Source organism: Dromaius novaehollandiae, chromosome 1 (assembly GCF_036370855.1).
Source record: "Dromaius novaehollandiae isolate bDroNov1 chromosome 1, bDroNov1.hap1, whole genome shotgun sequence".
Classification (NCBI taxonomy): Eukaryota; Metazoa; Chordata; class Aves; order Casuariiformes; family Dromaiidae; genus Dromaius; species Dromaius novaehollandiae.
The window spans coordinates 37,578,999-37,598,439 of record NC_088098.1 but is presented as its reverse complement, the minus strand read 5'-3'; the positions used below and the strand labels follow the sequence as shown (position 1 = coordinate 37,598,439).

Here is a 19,441-nt window from a genome sequence, read left to right as displayed (position 1 = left end):
TTAACAGATAGGGCACTATAAACATATTCTTTTAGGCCCCAGTTCAGCTTACCTGTCCTCAAACCATCAATGTTCCCTATTGTATTTTGAAGAATGAGGACCTGAAAAATTCCCTTCAGCTTTTCACCAGATTAAGATATGCAGTACTGGAGAAATCATCTTCACTGTTAAAGAAAAAAGACATTCTGGTATAGAAAGGTATATTTTGAAAAATACATGGTTGGCTTTTCCTCCCAGTCATGTCAGTGTCAAAGCTCCAACTGACTTCAGTGGGAACATGATTGTATCCAATGTTACTGAAAACTGTTCTTCAAAAAAGGGAAATAATAGCCTGAATTCAAGGACTCTATTAAAAAGTCGTTTGAACTGCATTCCAGTTGAAATCATTTTTACCAGTGAAAAGATCTTTTTGCTTATTCAAAATTTACATAATTAGAAAAGCATAAAAGACATACTTTGCTCTCTATTCCAATCTCAATGTCTTGTTAGTAATAGAGCATAGTTATACTTAAGAATATTTCCAAGCCCAAATTTGGGGTTTTCTCAGGATCTCTGCTTTGTACTAATCCCAGCATTTTAATGTGTTTTGAAAAATTCCTCATGTCAAAAAATATTTTTTCTTATATGTTTTTCTCTTTTGTAAAACCTCAGTGTATCTATTCAGCACTATTAAACTGTTATCTCAAATGATAATGGGAACATCATCAAAAGGCTGAGGGTATTATTTATCTTAGCCATGTCTCCAAATGTCAGAAAATTAAGACAGTGATGAATTACACATTACTGTACAAAATTTTATTATCAGAGACAAAATTCAAATTTGTTCTGCTTAAAATACAGAAGATAAAGTTTCTCATTTAAAAAAATCCATTTAGTCAGTCTTTAGTTAGATTGGAATAAAAATTTTATGTTGAACATATACTGGTCCCATATTTGTGGAATCACTTTTAAAGGTGTATCATAGAAAAACACTTTTCTGGTAAACTGTAATATAAATTCATATATTTTATTTGGTCAATGGTTTAAATTGCTTAGTAATGTTGTGTTTTGTTGTACTGTCATTAATTAACATTGCACAAATAGTTCCATTCTTATTCCCAAATCTTAGAATGCTTCAAACAAAACTGAAAAACCTCGTTAAACTGACATTTTTAAATGCACTGAGAATTAATATCTCCCCTTTATATGCAAAATATATGCTTTTCTATTAAAAAGAAAAGAGAGAAGAGCATTTGGCCCAGTATAAAGTAAGTTACGATTTTAAATTCAACAAAAACGCATCACAGTATTCTGCGCTTGAAACTGCTGTCTAAATCTTTCATATTTGAGAAAGTCTGTTTCAGCCAGATAAATAATTTGATACATAATTTTAAGCAGGTGGTTAGTCTCACAGAAATCATTTGGACTGCTTACATGCCTAAATATGTGGCTGAGTCACAGCCAGCATAGCCACACATCCAGCATATGTCTAACTGCTTTGCTGTGTTAAAAGCAAATAACCAATGGAAGTCTCATCAAAGCAAATGGTCCAGAATTATAAGCTATACATGCATGTATATACAGTACATATAGAGAGAACTCTGATACTACGTGATCATCTATATTGCCTTTAAGTTAAAATGGCATTCTGTTCTTGCAAACACTATCTCATGTGCAAAACCACTAGTGAACTGTATCTAAACTGAGCCAGCTCCACCTCTTACTTGACAACTGAATTCAAGAAGAGTACAGATTTGAGAACAGATGGAAAAGTATGCTCACTTAATTACAGTATTTAGGATTAATCTAAGGATGAGACAGAATTAACAGAGGAACTCATCCATTATAACCAGCATTAATAGCTGTAGGACTTTTTCTTTCTTTTTGTGGTGCCATAAGATGTTATAGGTAGAGCTGTTTGGGAAAATAATGCAATTTATTATGAAGCCTTTATTTCAATATTATGATCCATTTATGTCATTGATGTGTATGTAGTGGAACAGATCATTAGTTTTCAGAAAACTGGTTTATATATACGTTTATCTTCTGCAAAATAGAGCAACTGAACACCTTTCAGCAAAACATCAGACAGAGAGCTACAATCTCTGTTTTTATAAGGCTGTATGTCTCATCCACACTAAAGCCAGTTGTCCCTCAAACATAAAAACAACATAGCAAAATTACATTTACACATATAATAAAGCTGTCTTTGTACAGGGTAGTTATACAGTAATTACAATGACGTTTCCATTAGAAACCACTCAGAATTTTTTTTTTTTCACTTAATTTCTAAGCCCAGGGAACTCAGTCGTTGCTGAAACCTACTATTTGCAGTAGAAAGAGAGGGTAGTAGCCACATACTTCACGGTACAGTATTTTGCAGTTCTCCAAATATATTATAAAGCTTTATCATACAGAAGCCAGTTATAAAGTACTATTCTAACAAAAAGCAAAAGAAAAGCAAGAAACATTTGTCATCAAATATGTGCTACTGAAGCTTACATACCAATACACAAAACCTTCTGTACACCAGTCTAGCTGTCACCTCAGGTGGGTGTTTCAAAAGCAATGGGCTAGATCCTCAGCTGCAATTCACATCATTCACTTCAACGGATCTACCTCACTGCACACCAACTGAGGGTCTGCAGCCATACACATCACCGGTCTGGCCACAGCTTATTTTGAAATTACAGAAATTAACAAATTACGTGGACTGAAAGGTATTGCAGAGAACTGAGAATGCGTCTTGGCTCTTGGCCTCATCCATTATACCAATGATATCAGTCTGAGGCAAATCCGAGCAGAGCTGTCAAGGAAACGTCGGGCATTCGAGCTAAAGCATTCTGGCTCATGACTGCTGCAGCACAGGCTGCTCAGCTCTTACGACACTGCTGATCTGTACGTCCTCTACCAACACTGCTTTAATATCCTGTGGAAATAGTGCACATAAAATAAACAGAGCATTCAGAAATACTGCATGGCAATGTAGCACTTACTTCACTGGTTATGAATCCACCAAATATACAGGCTGTTTTCTGAGAGGGGACCATGGGTCTGGCCCCAAGCACTTGCTCGTAGGTGATCTTTTTCAACACAGTCTCCCCGAAACCAGCTCCACTCATAAGCATTTCATAAAATCTGACCTCAACTGTGTTAATGTAGGGGTATGCTGAGGTCAAGCTATCCTCCAGTGTCAGCATGGAGCTACAAGACAGAGCTAAGTTCAGAATGTCAACCAGCTTTCTTCAAAATATACTTGATTTTAAAATTGCTCTTCAACTTGGCATGTGGCCTTACTTTGGTGAAAAATCCTTACACATACCAGCCCCTTTCTCTTCTTCCTTCTCATTCGAAACTAAATTACTCATGTAAGCAAGGACTACTTGATCAAGATAGTGGTTTTAATAGATTTCAGGATTTCTTTTAAGATAGGCAGAAGTTGCCACAGTCACTTGAGAAACACAGTAATTAATTTTTTACAGTTTTGCATACAAAAGGGAAACTACATGGACAGTAGTGCTATACAGGTTTGCACGGACATCTGAATTTTTTGGTGGTGTTATTATTACAGCACCTACTACTACTATGATTGCCACACAGCTCTTTAAGATGCTGATGTCTCCTGACACCCTGACATTCAGTACACGTAATCTATACTCATTTATAGTGGCATACTCTGTGAGAAAAAAGTCTGAGAAACGCATGGCATATTTTCAGCATAAACAAAAAAAACATAAAGGAAAAGACTCTCTCCAGTCTTATACACACTTTAAAATTCAAAATACCATCTGAAATGACTGTCTGAAATGACTTCTGAAAAACTTAGATGATAAAATTCTAGGCCTTTACAAGGATTTCTGTCAACATTTTCCAGTTTGGTTGACCACAGTGTGAGAACTTAGATTTTTCTGTACAATGCAGGCTCAGCAGCTGGACCTTTATTTCCTATGAGCACAAGGCAATGACACTAATCTCTGATGATCATCCACAACCTGCAATCAGTAAAGGGGCCTTTTGTTTTCACATTGTTCTGCTCTAGTCACAATTAGTAGCTACCATCATTTTAATAGCTACTAGTATTGGATATGAGAACAATTCTACCAGCTACAAAGTAATAGGCTGAGATTTTTTATAGTGGACAATGTTATAAAAATATAATACGTTACCATATTGTTATGCTGGCACTGATGTGCATCTATTCATGTGTCTTCTTATATGATTTAGTATGCCATAAGAATTAGTTACAGTAAAGGATCCCAAGTCATACAAAGTCTAATTAGAGATATAGTCCTTATCAAATCTCTATACAATGACTTATGGGGTTTGGTGAGGTCCATCTCGGCACTGAACCCATATTTTGCAGCATCTCCTCTCACTAAAAAGGACAAAATTAAATCCTGTATTTGAAAACGCTGAAAAGTGTGCAGTATTTGACTTCTCAATCACAGTCCAAATTGTAAAAATGGGGCCTGCCTTTAGCTAAGAACAAAGGAAGAAAAGGACTGGCAAAGAGAATAAAAAATCAATAAGATAAATAGATTTTTCCATGAGGTATCATAGCTGTGTGGCACTTGAAAAAAAAAAAAACATTCTAAAGACATATAACTAAATGCAGGGCTTTTCAATATTGTAGAAAACAGCTACAGTTTTCTTGGATTTAAGCCATTTAAATTTAATCCTGACTGCATGTGAAAGAGAAACATACAAAATATTTAAAAAAATTAAAAAAAAACAGGTAATTATAATGGAAAGGTCAACTCAACCTTAATTATAGCAGTAATACCAACATTACTATAATACAGTAATTATTACCAATACATCAGCAGGTATGTATAATAGATGCAGCTAGGGCTCGATATTTGTGATAGCCCAGTTGCTCCAGGCCACATATTTACAACCATCAGCTAAACGTGCAAGAATTTCAATTCATATGAGCAACACTGGAAATATCTGCACACTACCTGGAATACATAGGCTGAACCAAACCATTGACTTTGGAACATATTGTTAGTCTGTCCTTCAGCTGTAAAGACCAGAAACTTTTGTGCACACCCTGAAGATATATGGTTTAATATACAGAAAAAAAAGGAACCATCAAAGAGAATCTTGACAGAATTTGAAATGGACACACTATTATGTACACTACTTTTCTATGAAATTCCCAAAGCGATCATGTTTGAGGGCTTGGGTTTCTGCACACTCTTTGGATAACATTAGCTTGGGCTTCATGGAAGGATAGAGGCTCTATTAAAGAATATTTGGCTTGCTTTTTATTATAACAAATCTGCATGTGATTTTGTTCCGAAGAAATCAAAAATGTGAAGCTACATACTGGCATGGAGTTTGAGTTTGGTCAACGACCTAACATCATACTTTGCATTATAAAATGCATTTCATCAGAGGATATTCAAGTGCTTTGCTAACATTATCAAGCCTCACAACATCCCTGTGAGGTAGGTAAAATACATAGGAGGAGGAGGACTTCACTGAGCATGTTCATGTTAATATCTCTGGGTGGAAAGGATAAGTTGACTAGCATTGCAACCTAACACAGATATTTAGAGCTTACTATAAGGCAAAGAGTAAGAAGTACAATAGCAGAGGATTCCCTCTTCTTCTGGCTATATGTGGTCAAACTATTACGCAGTGCTACACGCCACCAAGAAGTGGAGAAAATGCCCTCAGAAGGATTTCATGCATCCAACCCACAAAACAGCATCCTCTGCATGGTAGAAGACACAAAATGAGATGCATAAGATGGATGCTTTAGCCCATGATAATAGTATGGTAGCTTAGTTATGGGATGTGTCTACTGGTTCTTGAAGAACAGGGTATCATAGGAGTGATAGGCTAGAAAACAATACTCTCTCCATGTTACTCTGATAGTACTTGAAGATGACAGGTTCTTTTCACACTAACACTTCCACTCTCGAACAACTTACTGGAGATAAGCAACCGCTACTATGAAGCATTTTTGTAATTTCCATGCCCTGTGAAGGACACAACCAAATGAAATGGCTATTCTCTTTCACTGGTCACATGCTCCCTACTGACAGGTGATGTTGTGGTCAGGTGGTTGTGATGGGCTGGGCTGGGCTATAGAAATGTTGCAGGACATCTACTTTCCTCTCTGAGCTGCTGCAACCTGCCTCCTGTAAACCCTCTGTAGTTTTTTCTTCTCAATGGCGCAGACATGGGAAGGTATTTGGCCCTAAGATAAATCAGTTTTATCTTCAACGCAGAGCATCAATGGTGCAGATGGTCACTGTACAATTAACAGTTCCACTATGTTGCCAGTCTCTCAGATTGAAGATGGAGAAAAAATGAACAAATACGTAATTTAGAAAAGTATCACTTCCCTAGAAGAGTCTATACGAAATACAAGAAAACAGAAAGAAAACAGTTTTCTCAATATTAGGCAATACAAATACAGACACACACATACTCCTCTTTCTCCATATTTCACTTTTCTAAGTTGACGTAAGTGGTACATCCCATATTTGCAAAAATATTGCCACATGGAAAATTTGACTTGTCTATCACAATCATTACAGAGGCTGGTCTACCACATGCAAGACAGCTCTCTTGGTTAATTCTATGCCTTTGCATGTAAGACATCCTCCCCTTTTGCTAATTTCCATTTCAATCTTAGGTTTATTTATAATACTTGTACATTATCAGCTGCATTACTAATTACTGCACAGGTTGGGTGACCCATCATGAATACCACGGCCTTGTAAAATTGCTCAGAAGAGGTGGTTCATGGATTCTCTCCAATCAACTATGCAAAGTTCTTCTCATAAACGCTGCATATGCACATGATCAAAACTATATTGCTGCACTGATCAGTAGCAAATCTATATAATTACAGTGCATGAATGATATCCCTCTCTCTTACATTCATTTTCTCTCTCTCTTGCTCTCTCTTTCTACATATATGTAGTTTATTCAAACATGGGAATACAGAGACCGAGCTATAACAACCGGCAACTCAAAAAATGAGCCGACATCTTCATAATCATTAAGAGACAATCTGAGTGCTGGACTAGCTGGCAGCTAGCAGGGACAGCGGATTTTACATCTCATACTGCCCCTAGTTAGAAGCCATTTCATTCTCCTCCTTTTCTTCCTTTTGTTCCTTGCAACACTGATTGTCAGAGATAGTCTTTGTGCTTTGTATAATGCCCATTTTTGATGTAACAGGAATTCACATACAAAATGTGGCTGTTATACGTAAGCATGCTAGAATACAGGCAGGGACAGTACAAGCATGCACAAAATAGTCTTTCAAGGGTTTTTGTTTTTTTTCTTCAAACTGACAGTAACATTTACATGCACCACTTAATATCATGTTTGGTTGTGTACACTGAGGACTGGATTTCACAAGCATTCATGACCTTCTCTTCTACAAAACTTCTTGACAATTTTGCAAGAGCCCAGTGTAAAAAAAATCCACAATTAAAGAAAAAAGAAAACTCTCCCTGCAATCTGATTTTGTCTTCATAAGTTTAATGTCAAACATCCCTAAAATTTCTCCTTTTCCTCTTGCAGAACTTCATGTCCCATGGTCAGTTGGAAAGACAGATTAGTGTGTCAAGGATTTTCTTAGCCACTGGAATAGTTCTTCCTTATAAAGCCTTTGCCACCGCACATTGGCTTCCACTGTTTCCACAGCCCGAGAGAAAGAGGCAGCCGCTCCCTCTTCATAAGTCTTTATAAAGTTCTTTAGCTGAAAATACAATTTAACAGGTTAAATTTGCAGGAACTAAAGAAAGTAAATATTTCCAGTGCACACAAACAAGCCAGGCATTTAGGACAAAACTCCACGATCACTGTTGAAGTAAATGTAATATCATATAGAGAGATTAAACACAAAATGTAATAAGACAGAAGACTCTGCCAATCATATGTGATGCAATTGCTTAAAATTGCACTGGAAGATATTGACATGTCAATGCCGGATCACATTAATATCATTTCCTCCTTCTCTACTATCGCCCAGCTGCTGCACTTTGCAGACAGCTAGGCTGCTCTGAACTTTTCATTTCTACTTAAGAAACTAAATTGGGAGCACTGGAAATTCTCCTAGTTCAAGTTTATAAGCAAATGTCAGCCGAAAGTAGCCCTTTGGTTTAATCAAAGTTCATAACAAATTTATTTAATTTTGATATGTAGAATCCTTTTGTTTAGAAAAGGAAGGGATGGTTACAGTGTGAAGAGAATGGCAAGAATAGCAAATGGGCACACACTTGATGATTTTTAAACTCTTGAAATAGATTCTTTCCCTTATGAGAAAACTTGGATCTTTTCTCAGCAAACTGAAAAGGCCTTTGCTCTGTTCTCATGTCTACTCAAATTATAGCACTATCATTTTGATTATTATAGCTGATGGCCCTGGTGTGCACTGAATTACTGTCCGCTTTAAGTGAGGAGAACTGCAAGGATGATCTGCACAGTAGGTTGCTGATTATGTTGACTTGTACAAAATCAGTTGGTTTTAGCTACACTTATTGATGACTAGTAAACTCTTCTTTCCTAGTGATGCCATATCACCTTGTGCATTTAAACCTGACTTCCCACAACTTTTCTTTGTGTACAGAGCCAAAACTGAACAGCTGGCCCTGCAACCATTTCATTCCGATCACAATTAAAAAGATAGAAGGGACCTGGAAACTATCAAAATCAGATTTGACCTGACCTCTGTACTTTTTGTACTGAAATGCTTACATGACCAGGTTCTTTTAGAGGAAGTATAAACAGGCAATCTGCCAGCATTGCCATGGAGGTGGAAACTGAGGGTATAGTGGGCCTCCTCATGTGGCAAGGATACTCAAAGCTGGCCAATACTGTCCTTCCCAGCTGGGTAGCCTTCAGGAAACCAGCAGTGGCTCTTCCCTAAGTTCCTGAGTCCATTAGGCTTGAGTGAAGACAAATGGTCAGGCACAAACGTGATACTGCAATCAGAGTTCCATTAATGGTGATTACCTTCTTCTGTGTAAGAACCATTTGACCCATTTGGGATAATATAGAGCAGCTGCTAAGCAGGACATAACACAAGCTCACAATCCCCTTAGTTGGGGTAGATGTTAAGTTGAAATGAGAAATCTTGACAATCTAGATAAGAAGTACTTAGTAATTTAGAAAAAATTACTGTGATGTCATTTGGCCAAAATATCAGGGTTAACAGCTTTTTCTCACACTGAAATACTGCAGACAAGAGAAGAACAGAGAAGGCACTGTCATCTTCTCTTACTCATACCACAGAGGTTTTTTAGGGCTGTTTACTTCCTCTGAAACATAAGCTAACATGGGTAGAAAGAGCTCATGTCTAACTTCTCAGCTAATAGAGTCAGGAAAAAAAAACAAGCCTACATATCCAGCCAGGCCTTTACTCCAGACTGACTGAAAGATTTGTAACTATGAGATTTTTGTTCAACATCAGAATACTTAAAAATGAGATTCCTAAGTAAATTACACTACATTTAAGACAACTCCAAAACCCTGCTTCAGGTTGAAAGTTCAGTTCACGGCCTGCCACATCCTTCTGGAGGAAAAAGAGAAGAAAGATTCAGTGTAGCAAGATCCAGCAAGAAGAGAAGAAATGCAAGATTTTAGAGCACAGAGAGAATTGCCTGCACTATCCACCTCCTGATACCCCTTCTGTCCACTCAGGTGCCTTCACAATCTGCTCCTCATCCTCATACTGCATAGCTGCAGTATGGGCCTGTGTCTCCGGCTGAGCAAACTATAGTTCCCCAACAACTGACTGCTGTTCCCAGTCCTCCAGTGCTGCTTCAGATGGAGTGTAGAGGAACCCAGAGGGACTTGTCATCCCTCTGGACCTGCTGTCATTCAACAGAGAGATTTTTTCAGCTTCTCTGACCTTAGCCGCTGCTGAGACCTTTTGATCCTGCCCTGCTCCCTGCTTACAACAAAACAAGCCTCATGTACTGAAAATCCTTTAAAAATTACCTCCATTAGTTCTTCTTCGGTATTAAGGAATTCTGTGACCCCACTGATAAGCTTGGAATTCATAAACAATGCTTCTCCATACCTTTAAGAGCAAAAAGAAGATACACAGAGAGTTAGTGCAAGGGTGAGACCAGCTGAAAATGAGAAAATAATCTCCTATAAGCAGGGCAGAAGACCTGGTACTGATTCTGAGCATCCAAGAGACTAGCATGTTTCATACTTAAAACCTGGACTGAGGCATTTTTTTAGACCTAAGTATTTGTAATTAACTTTTAGTGGGAAGCTACTAAGCAGAATGAGCTTAACTGCAGTCACAGATGAGAGTTCTAAAAAAGAAGAGGACCAACCCACATAAATGTCTCATGCTTATGAAGCAGCTTTCCATATAAGGACACCAAGCATCTCAAAATACGAGCAGCAAAGAAGGAAAGGAGCAACAAATATAGAGGAGTGTTCTGAGGAACCCTTCTAGCTGCATCACTAAAATAAACTTTCTGAGGTCCTGCAGTGTTCCCTGCATTTTGCACTCATCCTTTTCATCTACATTACTAATACCCCTTAGATAAGTGAACTGAATCAAATTCTCTTGTTCCAGTACCTGATAATTAAAATAAGCAATATTGATAAAAAATAACAGTGCTAAAAAAATCCCCTGTGCCATGATGTAGCATTTTCAAAGAACCAACTTGTCAATGAAGATGTGAAAGCTTGGGCATAGAATACTTAAAGGAAAATGTATAGATGGACAGGATATTCAGCTGCAAGCAGCAACAACATTCGGCAGATACTTGCTTTGAAACTGTTCATTGAAGTGCTGCCGTTCCACTTGCTTGTCCATAAGTTCTCTCAAACTCCCAAACAAAGCATCTACACCTCTTGTAAAATAGACCACACTACTTCTGAGTTTTTGTATTTGTTACATGTTGGAATGAGGTACCTGACAAAGTTATCCTTACCTATATCTGCACATATATCCAAAACAGTATCTAGCTAATCTGAACATGATTGTCTTAAAGATAGGGAATCCAGCTCCCCTGTCAGACTTGCATAAGTAATGCCAATAGACTTCACTGCACTTAGGTTTATCCAGGGGAAGAATTCAGTTTACACATTGCTTTTATAACCTGATTTAAAGTATGAAATCAAGATTAAAATTGAAACAAACTAGCACATCCATTGCTTTCTGTTCTGCTTCTGTTAGTCGCTATTAAGTTAATTACCCTTAAATGCTCAGGTACTGTAAGCCAGACAGTCCTTCAGAAAGGGAAAGGAAGAGGAAGTGAAAGAGAAAAGAAAGAGAAAGGAAGAAGGAAAGGAAGGGGGAGTGGAGAGGGGGAGAGGAAGATGGAATGGGAGAGGAAAAAGGAGAAGGAAGATAAGTCTTGTTTTTTGAGAAGTTTCTGTTTTAGGGGAAATGTAAACTGTACTGCTTGCTACCTGGAGCTTGTGTGCAGGGAACCACTGCTATAAGCATTAGAAATCCTACTCCTTGACCACTAGTAACTGAATTATTCATGGATATTTCAGCAAGCATATCTCTTTTTCCAAATCTTCAGCCACACTGACATATACAGACAGTAGGCAAATGCCTCCTATGAGAAGTATGGATTTCATGGTCTTTTAAGCACGTTTAGGCTTTCTAACAAAGTCCTTTATTGTTACATTCTCAGCTTAGCCTCATAATTGACTGCTTGGAAAACTGGAAGCTCCTTTCGATGGGGTCTTTTGAGAAGGTTATCAATCCACTTTACAGAAGCGAACCCATGAAAACCATTGCAGGGATTTTATTTTTCTTGTAGCTTGTACTGTATCCACAGTGTGAACTAGAAATAGCAAAGTCCTTTCCACTGAAAACTATACCTTCATGAATACCTGTGCTGGTTACTGCCCATTACACTTACATTGTAAAAAGCCAGCCACTAATAAAAATTTCTGTGTGGGCTCTACTGGCAAAAATTCTGGTAAAGCCACTTCCCAAAATGGTATTTTGCAAGTGTGAAATATAAACAGACATCTGTGAGAAAGTGTTTGCTCTTGCGAATATCAGTCTTCCCATTCTTCACAGAAAAGACAATGGCATTGTAGAAACAAACTCTTAAATGCTTTGGCTCCCTGGAAACTTCTTGAGAGTCATGGACTCAGCGCCTGCTCCTTCTGTTCTGAGGATCTGAACTTCCAATGCCTTACATTTTCAAAGACTTTGCACTTGTGTGAAGTAAATTTGAGTAAATTTAGCAGCATATTCCGTTTACTTTAATAAATTCCCAAATATTGACAAATGACTCAGCCCTTGAGAAGGGAGGAATTCTTATTGGCACCTGTTGGATAAAATTTTTCAAACACACATGCAAGCGGACACAATCCGAATGATTTAGGAGCCCAAGTCTTGCATGCTCAGGTAACAGGAATTCAAACACAGCATTTTCTTTTTTTTTCTCTCTTCAGGATTTCTTAAAAGTTAGCAGTCTTAGTCCCACTGATTTCTAATGAAAAATTTGTTAGACACCTTAGTTTCTAAGTCACTTTGTAAATATATTGATATGGATATGAGTGATTTTGAAGATTTTACACCTTATCCGTATCTGCTGGGCAATGTGAACACAGGCCTACTCTAATAATGTAAAGGGCTAACAATATTTTGTTGTCATTGTTCTAACTTTTGATATGCAGTATTTTCAAGTCAGAAATAGCATTAAAATTTTAATCACTCTCAGCTCTTCTGCGTTACTGTCTCAAATGTCAACATCTTTCATAATAAATTCAATGGAAAATACCATTCAGATATCACTTTATTAAATTGATGTTTATTACAAAGTATTATAATTTTAAACAAACTTAAATGTTGATGTATAATTGTAGAAAAAAATATACTTGAACTATAATTCTGCAATAAAGTTTGTATTTTAAAAATGTGCTAGTGTGGCAAGCTTAAATCAGAAGCTTAATTTTGCACTCTATCATGTCAGTGTTTCACTGAATATTTTAAGGGGAAAGGCATTCAACTAACTGCACCCTCTGAAAGTCTCTCTAATGAGTTTTAATCTATAATTACAAAATGAAGTTATTTTCAATATACATCAGATATCTAAAACTTGTATTAGTTATTTCATTCCATTGCATTGAATCTATTGATGACCAATAGGAACTCTGCTGGATGTCGCTTTCAAAAAATTGCATGAGGCAAATACCAACTGCTACAATCCTTTTGATGGCTCTGACTTGTGTTGGACTCAGTATAGATAGCATAAAGCTGGTGTTAGGTGAAAAGACAGTAATGCTGTTATTTTCTCATAAAAAAGACAGTAACAGGTGTTCCATGAAGCCTTGCTGATCATTAGGAAATCAGATAACACAGTGATGCATACCAAGTAAGACAAAATAACATTCAAATCTGAAATGAAGTTAAGCCATTTTAAATTAAAACAAGCAAAAAATTTGGGATCTGATATAGTTTTCTAAATCTTACCCATTTGTCTACACTGCCTAAACTTGTCCATGAGTAAAATCACAGCTGTAGGCTAGGTGGTCAGACGCACATACATGCTGAGAAGGTAGGACAACATCTTCTGTGTATGTGCTTGTAGCAGTACAGATTTTGACAGACTTATACCTAAATTCTGTACAAATCCCTTAAGGAACCTGAAAAATTGCCTGCTATCCTGAACATAACTAATTTAATTGGGTTGCATAATGGGTCTGCCATCCACTTTCTGAGTGAAAGTCCAGTTCTTAGGATAATCATACCAGAAGCAGAGGATTCTTGATTTTTAAACTCTTCAGAACTCTTATAGCTTTTTGGAAATTGCTTTTGAAAAGTATCCTCCTGCAATATAAACTTCCAAAGCTAAATTTCAGCTCAAATCTATTTTCCTAGCTGAACAACTTCTAAAACCTACTAAGCTATAAAATATTATCCACAGCAGGATGAACAAACTTTCTGATTTTTTAGGGAAGTTGTATGGACAGATTCTGAGCTTCCTTAGCTCTTCTTTTGATGCAGTGACACCAATAGTAAGTTTGTACTTCTGGCATGAGGGTTTAGTTACTTAAATTTAGCATCTTAAATATATAGTTTTAAATATTCTGTGGTATCTTTCATGGCCTCCTGTGAATCCAGAAGTGAACAGATCTCCAATATCTTCTCTAGCATATCTGTCAATACCATGAGGGTGGCTTGGCTCCCCTGGGGTGTCCAAAGCTCTTGAACGCCAGTGTTTAAGAACCTGAACCTCACCTGAGTTATGGCCCCTTCTAATCTCTCAGTATCAGATGATTTGCTGTGAAATCTATCAGACCCTCAGGCTGTCCCTAAAGAACTAAAAAAATTTCTCATTCATTGAATTAACATCAAAATCTTCATCAAAAAGGATTTTAAAAATGTTCAGTGGGCTTCTCAATACACGCATGTAGCACATGTTCAAAGACAACATAGGTAGGTATATGAACAACACAGTCTCCTTCCTGCTCATCTGTATTTGATTCAAAATACTGCCCCTCTCTTACTTGAAACTCAGAAGGAAAGGGGATGGCACTATATTAGCAACAGAAATCCTTTTGAAAACTGAGATATTTCAAAAAGGTTCAACTAACATGCTTGAAAATAAGTTTTTTTTTCTCTCAAATTGAAAATTAGCAAAATTCCTTTGAGAATCGCCACTTTTTTAAAAAAAAAATCTATGCAAAAGTAAGACTACAGCATTTGACATATAGACAGAATTCATTATCACAAATGCAAACACAATACAATAACAGTTATACAAACAGATGATGACCAGGAGATAAATGTTTCTATGTATGTACTATATGTGGGAATCTATAAATAAAAGTATTCATGATTCATATTTATGTATCTCATGTTTAAAGACATATCTCTATTTATGGATAAAAAGAGAAGGGATCAGATTCAGGAACCAGTGTATAAAATACTTAAATGAACAATATCAAACTAAAACAATAAAAATAATTTTTTAATTTTTATCTTTACCTGGCATTTAATATTTTCCATTTTTCTCTGAAAAACTTCCAAGCAAGATCCCTTCCATGTGGATTTCGAGCTACGTGGATTATCACATCAATTGCATCCTGATCCAGGACAACTTCTGAGTTGAGGGATAAATTCAAAAGCCTGGTGGGAAAACAAGGACAAAGTATTTAGTTTCACCTGCTTCAACACATACTCTAACAGTAGCATATCTAAAGACTCTCAGGAAAAAAAAAGTGACTGTCAAATGGTTTAAGTCTCCAAGTAAATTTACGGTTTTATTTCTGTGATTCCAAAGATCAGACCAATTTCTGAATCAGAAAAATCTTGAGTTTTGCTATTGAATTCTTGTATTTTTAGAAGATAGTCAGCATAACTGGAAGGATGTAAAAGGATTTCAGTAAAAGCTGCATCGAGACTTTTATGTACATTTTAAAAAATCAATAGCAAGACTAGTCTGTTCAATATGTTTACATAAAGGGTGTATTAATACAAACAACAATAATTATTTAAGATTTCAAACATTTCCAATGAACACAGGACAATTCAGAAGTGAAATGACATGAAAATGTGCCTATTTTCATGTGCGCTAATGCAAAAATATAAGGTAATTTAAACAGAAAGTAAAGCTGTGTTTTAAAATCAAAGTTCTTCCATTTAGACCAAAGCTCAAGCAATAATCCATAAAAAATGAACGGATTATCAGTAACCATCGTATATAAATAAATAATATTTTTCTACCTGTTAAGCAAATTTCTGTCATCACTGCAAGTTAAGGCTTCTAATAATATTTTCTTTTCAGACACTGCTGTGATAGAATGAAATTTCATCCAAATGAACTCCCATACATCTTCATCCATCAGTGAAACTCCTGTACAGTAGACAATGTCTCTCACATTAAGTGGGATTCTGAAAAAAAAATCAGCAAGAACAAGCATTGCATTAAATAAGCAGCCTCTTGATCCTAGAAACGAAGGAGGAGCATCATTACTTTTAGGAGATCACAAAGTTAAAGAGCAACAGTAACCACTTTTGGGTGAAATACACTTAAATATAACAACTCTTTACTTGCACCAAAATCTTCCCAACCCTCCTGATGGATTTTCTGATAGCATAATACATGCCTGGCATTTCTTTCATAACTCTGTCACAGTGTCAGAAGAGTATAAATTGTGGTCTTCTATTTCATCAATACATAATGTACCACATAACCTGCAGGACACTTTCACAAACTCTCCAAATTAGCATGGGATCTTATCACTCTCTTTCTGGGCTCTAAGCCAAATCTCCTCCTCCTGTCCTTAATATTGAGGTCTTAGAATGGGAGCTGAGCAGCCAGAAACTCCTCCTTGCTTGCGTTTTAAAGCACTCTGTCTTCATACAGTGACGTACAGATAAGGAAGGACGTGCTCTGAAATTGCTACTTAAAAACAGTATATTCAGGACTAAAGAATATATAGAGATCTGTTCACTTATTCAGCATACAAGTATAAAGTCAGCGATGCTATAAGATGGTTTTGGATGAGGAGCTCAAACAATATAAACTCAGACTACAACTAAATGGAACAACCTCTTGAAGATGAATTCAGACCTAGTATAGGATACGCACTGGTACGATTTCCTCATGAAGAGATCTGAGTTGGGCTTTCAATTTTCCGTTCTACTTACATTTCTGATACAAATACTACAAGCTGAAACATTTTCCAATGAAGAGTGTTTCTACTGTTAAGCCTAGTCATTTCTCAGAGAAATATGTTTCTGACTTGCAAAAGAAAAAAAATCCTCTTTTTTGCCAGTAAAAATTACAGTAAAACAGTTATGAACATCTGGGTTGAAACACCTCACTTCAAATGCAAGACCTATTTAAAGAATCTGGAAATAGATTAGGCTATTGTCAGTGTCTGGGCAGTAATACAGTGGGACAAAGAATAAAATTACCTTTGTAAAATTTGATATTAAAACTTACACTATACAAAATGAAAGAGTTGCATCAAGGTTTTTGTTCTAAGACTTACACCAAAGTCCTACACAAAAGACCAGACTATACCAGTCAAGAACCAAAGAGGTTCTTTTACTCCCATCTATTCACCCTTCAGAGAAATTCTTCTTCCCCTGAAACTTCACTGTTTTTGTTGTTCTCTATTCAGCAGTGAGTGTTTTTGTAAAAAACTTCAGCTGATCCCTTTGGCCATTTTTGAATCCCTGCAAAATGAAACCAGTGTGGCTTTTTAGCATTTCAAAGTTTTGATTGCTCATCAGTACTTCAGGAAGAAGCAGGCAAGGTAGAAAACTATACATTGATAACTGTGAAGGGATAAAAACTGTTGTTGCCTCTAAGGGGTCCCAACAGCTGTGATGTTTTTATGAGGTGAGGCATAAAAAGAATATGTAGCTAAATCAAAGCAAAACTGTAAGGAAAAATGCACCTCTCCTCCTCCTGGCTAAAGACCTTTGGAGAATTAATGCCTACTGCTTTTTTGTTATGCTTTTTCTGAGCACTAAAAGTACTAAAAAAATCCTGAGGTTGTCTTTATTGATATTCCCTGGCTAGTGCAGTCATCAACTCACAGGGTGTATCTGCAGGCTTAGTTGCAGTCACACAAATACCTCTGCTTGCTGAAAAATTTATAGCACAATTTATAGCTAACTGAACCACACAGGGTTGGCTTGATTAGTGCTGGGATATCTTGCATTTGATGCAGACAAACATGGACATTTATTCAGGAGTAAACTCTCCAAAGCAAAACTGAAAGAGTAGAGGCAAGAGACCTATAACCCATTTTAAAACTGGTAGGAATAAAAAGCTTTTAACTATGCTCAGCACACAGCAGCAATATTGCCTTCTGAAGCAACAGTGTATGTGCAATGCCATGAGCTGCTACCATCTAGCCAGGCTAGACTGGTGCCTACGATGAAGATCCTAGACTGGTTCAAGCTCTTGTTGTTCCTCTCCTCCCACCACCAAATCACTGGGTGAGCACACCCCCATCCCTAGCTATGGTACGCAATCAGCATTGCTATGGCTATGACTACACAGTGTATGCAACTTCTACATGTCACTGCCACAAGGCTGCAACCTCCAAAAAATGCTGCTTCCACAGTTCTTCCATCTTGACCCTTTTTTTCATTTTCCTAGATCTTTTCCCCTTGCTGTTCTGATGCTGTAATAAATTTGGCTTGCACTGAAAAAAGTTAGTAAGTCTCCTAAGACTTATCCAGGACAAACTGGCCTTGGCCTTTGTCTGGTCTATGCAACTATTTCAGTGGTCCCTGCAGAACAGCTACGCCAAGATCAAGGAAATTAGAAAATTATTAAAGCTGATCAGATCCATTAAGAGAAATTATGTTTAAACACACACAGCCAGTGAAGAAGTCATCACTTTCACCAAACCTTCCAGACTACTGTGTTTTGATTCTCAAAATTTGAGATATCATTAGTAAAATCTGAGTTTGGTGACATTTTCAGACATATTCAAGTGAGTTAGGTACTGAATTTCCATTTCACTGTAATGAGATTTTCACCTGTTTTTCAAAAAGTGCATGCAAAAGGAGATTGCATACAACTGAATCTACTAAAGAAAATACATATGTAAACACAAGAATTCAAGAAATACTAAAATTAATGGAGCAGATACTTAGCTGCTGTCTTTGTGCTGACTTTTATTAGCTGAGAATGAGGCTCAGTTTTCTAAATTGCTGCAACTTTATCAAAACCTCGGGTTAGCAGTTACAGTAACATGCATATGCAGCCATATACACATATACTGCATACAACATAGAAGTGATATTAACTATCATTGTGTCTTGATTTATGCATTATCTAATTTATTTGTTCTTAAAGCACAACTTTTGTGCTGGCTGTATGCCGTTTCTGTGCTGTTCATTTGCTTTAATTTCAGGTTTTATAAACTGACGACAACCATAAGGGATGCATGCTAAATTACAGGGAGTAGGGGATGCTATCCTGACAATGGGATCAAATGATTGTTTGCCCCAAATCTATTTTATCCTACAATGTTTGGGTCTGAAGAAGAACTGAACCCAGTCAAGCCTTATTTCAGTGACAGAAGAACTTTGTATCTTGACACAGGAACACTAAATCATTTCTTTTAAAGCACGTGTAGTTCTTGCTGAGCTTTGCTAGCAGAAATAATTTCTTTGGTTTACTGCGAGAGATGCAACTCAGCCAACAGACACCTCAAGGAACTATAAGGCACCTGGAAAACGCAATCCTTTGTTGTTGACTGTCTCATTAATTCAAATAGAAATTGTGTGCTAGATGGTGACTGTAGAAGGATGGTCACTCTATTTGGGTACAGTGAGCAGCACAAGTAACTTGAGGTGGATGTCCAACCCCAGAAAAAGACAGCATTCTTCACTTGGAGGGTTAACATTTTTGAAAGTTATAGTAAAACATATTAATTCAATAGGCTTTCTCAGCTACTCCATCATTTACATTCTGTGTGCCGACACTAGTGGTTTTAGCAGCAGTGCAATCAGTAACTGCAG

At 36.9% G+C, this 19,441-nt stretch overlaps 1 protein-coding gene across 1 annotated transcript in view; it reads right to left on the bottom strand.

Moving 5' to 3' along the window:
* Window positions 1–3,359: 3,359 nt before the first annotated feature.
* Window positions 3,360–19,441, bottom strand: part of TRHDE (thyrotropin releasing hormone degrading enzyme) — a 226,147-nt gene continuing 210,065 nt past the window's right edge. Inside the window, exons 16-19 of the mRNA XM_026100355.2 lie at window positions 15,674–15,841; window positions 14,936–15,076; window positions 9,952–10,033; window positions 3,360–7,708 (exon numbers count right to left, since the gene is read on the bottom strand). Coding sequence (XP_025956140.2) covers window positions 7,565–7,708; window positions 9,952–10,033; window positions 14,936–15,076; window positions 15,674–15,841 — 535 coding nt within the window. The 3' untranslated portion in view covers window positions 3,360–7,564. The remainder of the gene's footprint in view (window positions 7,709–9,951; window positions 10,034–14,935; window positions 15,077–15,673; window positions 15,842–19,441) is intronic.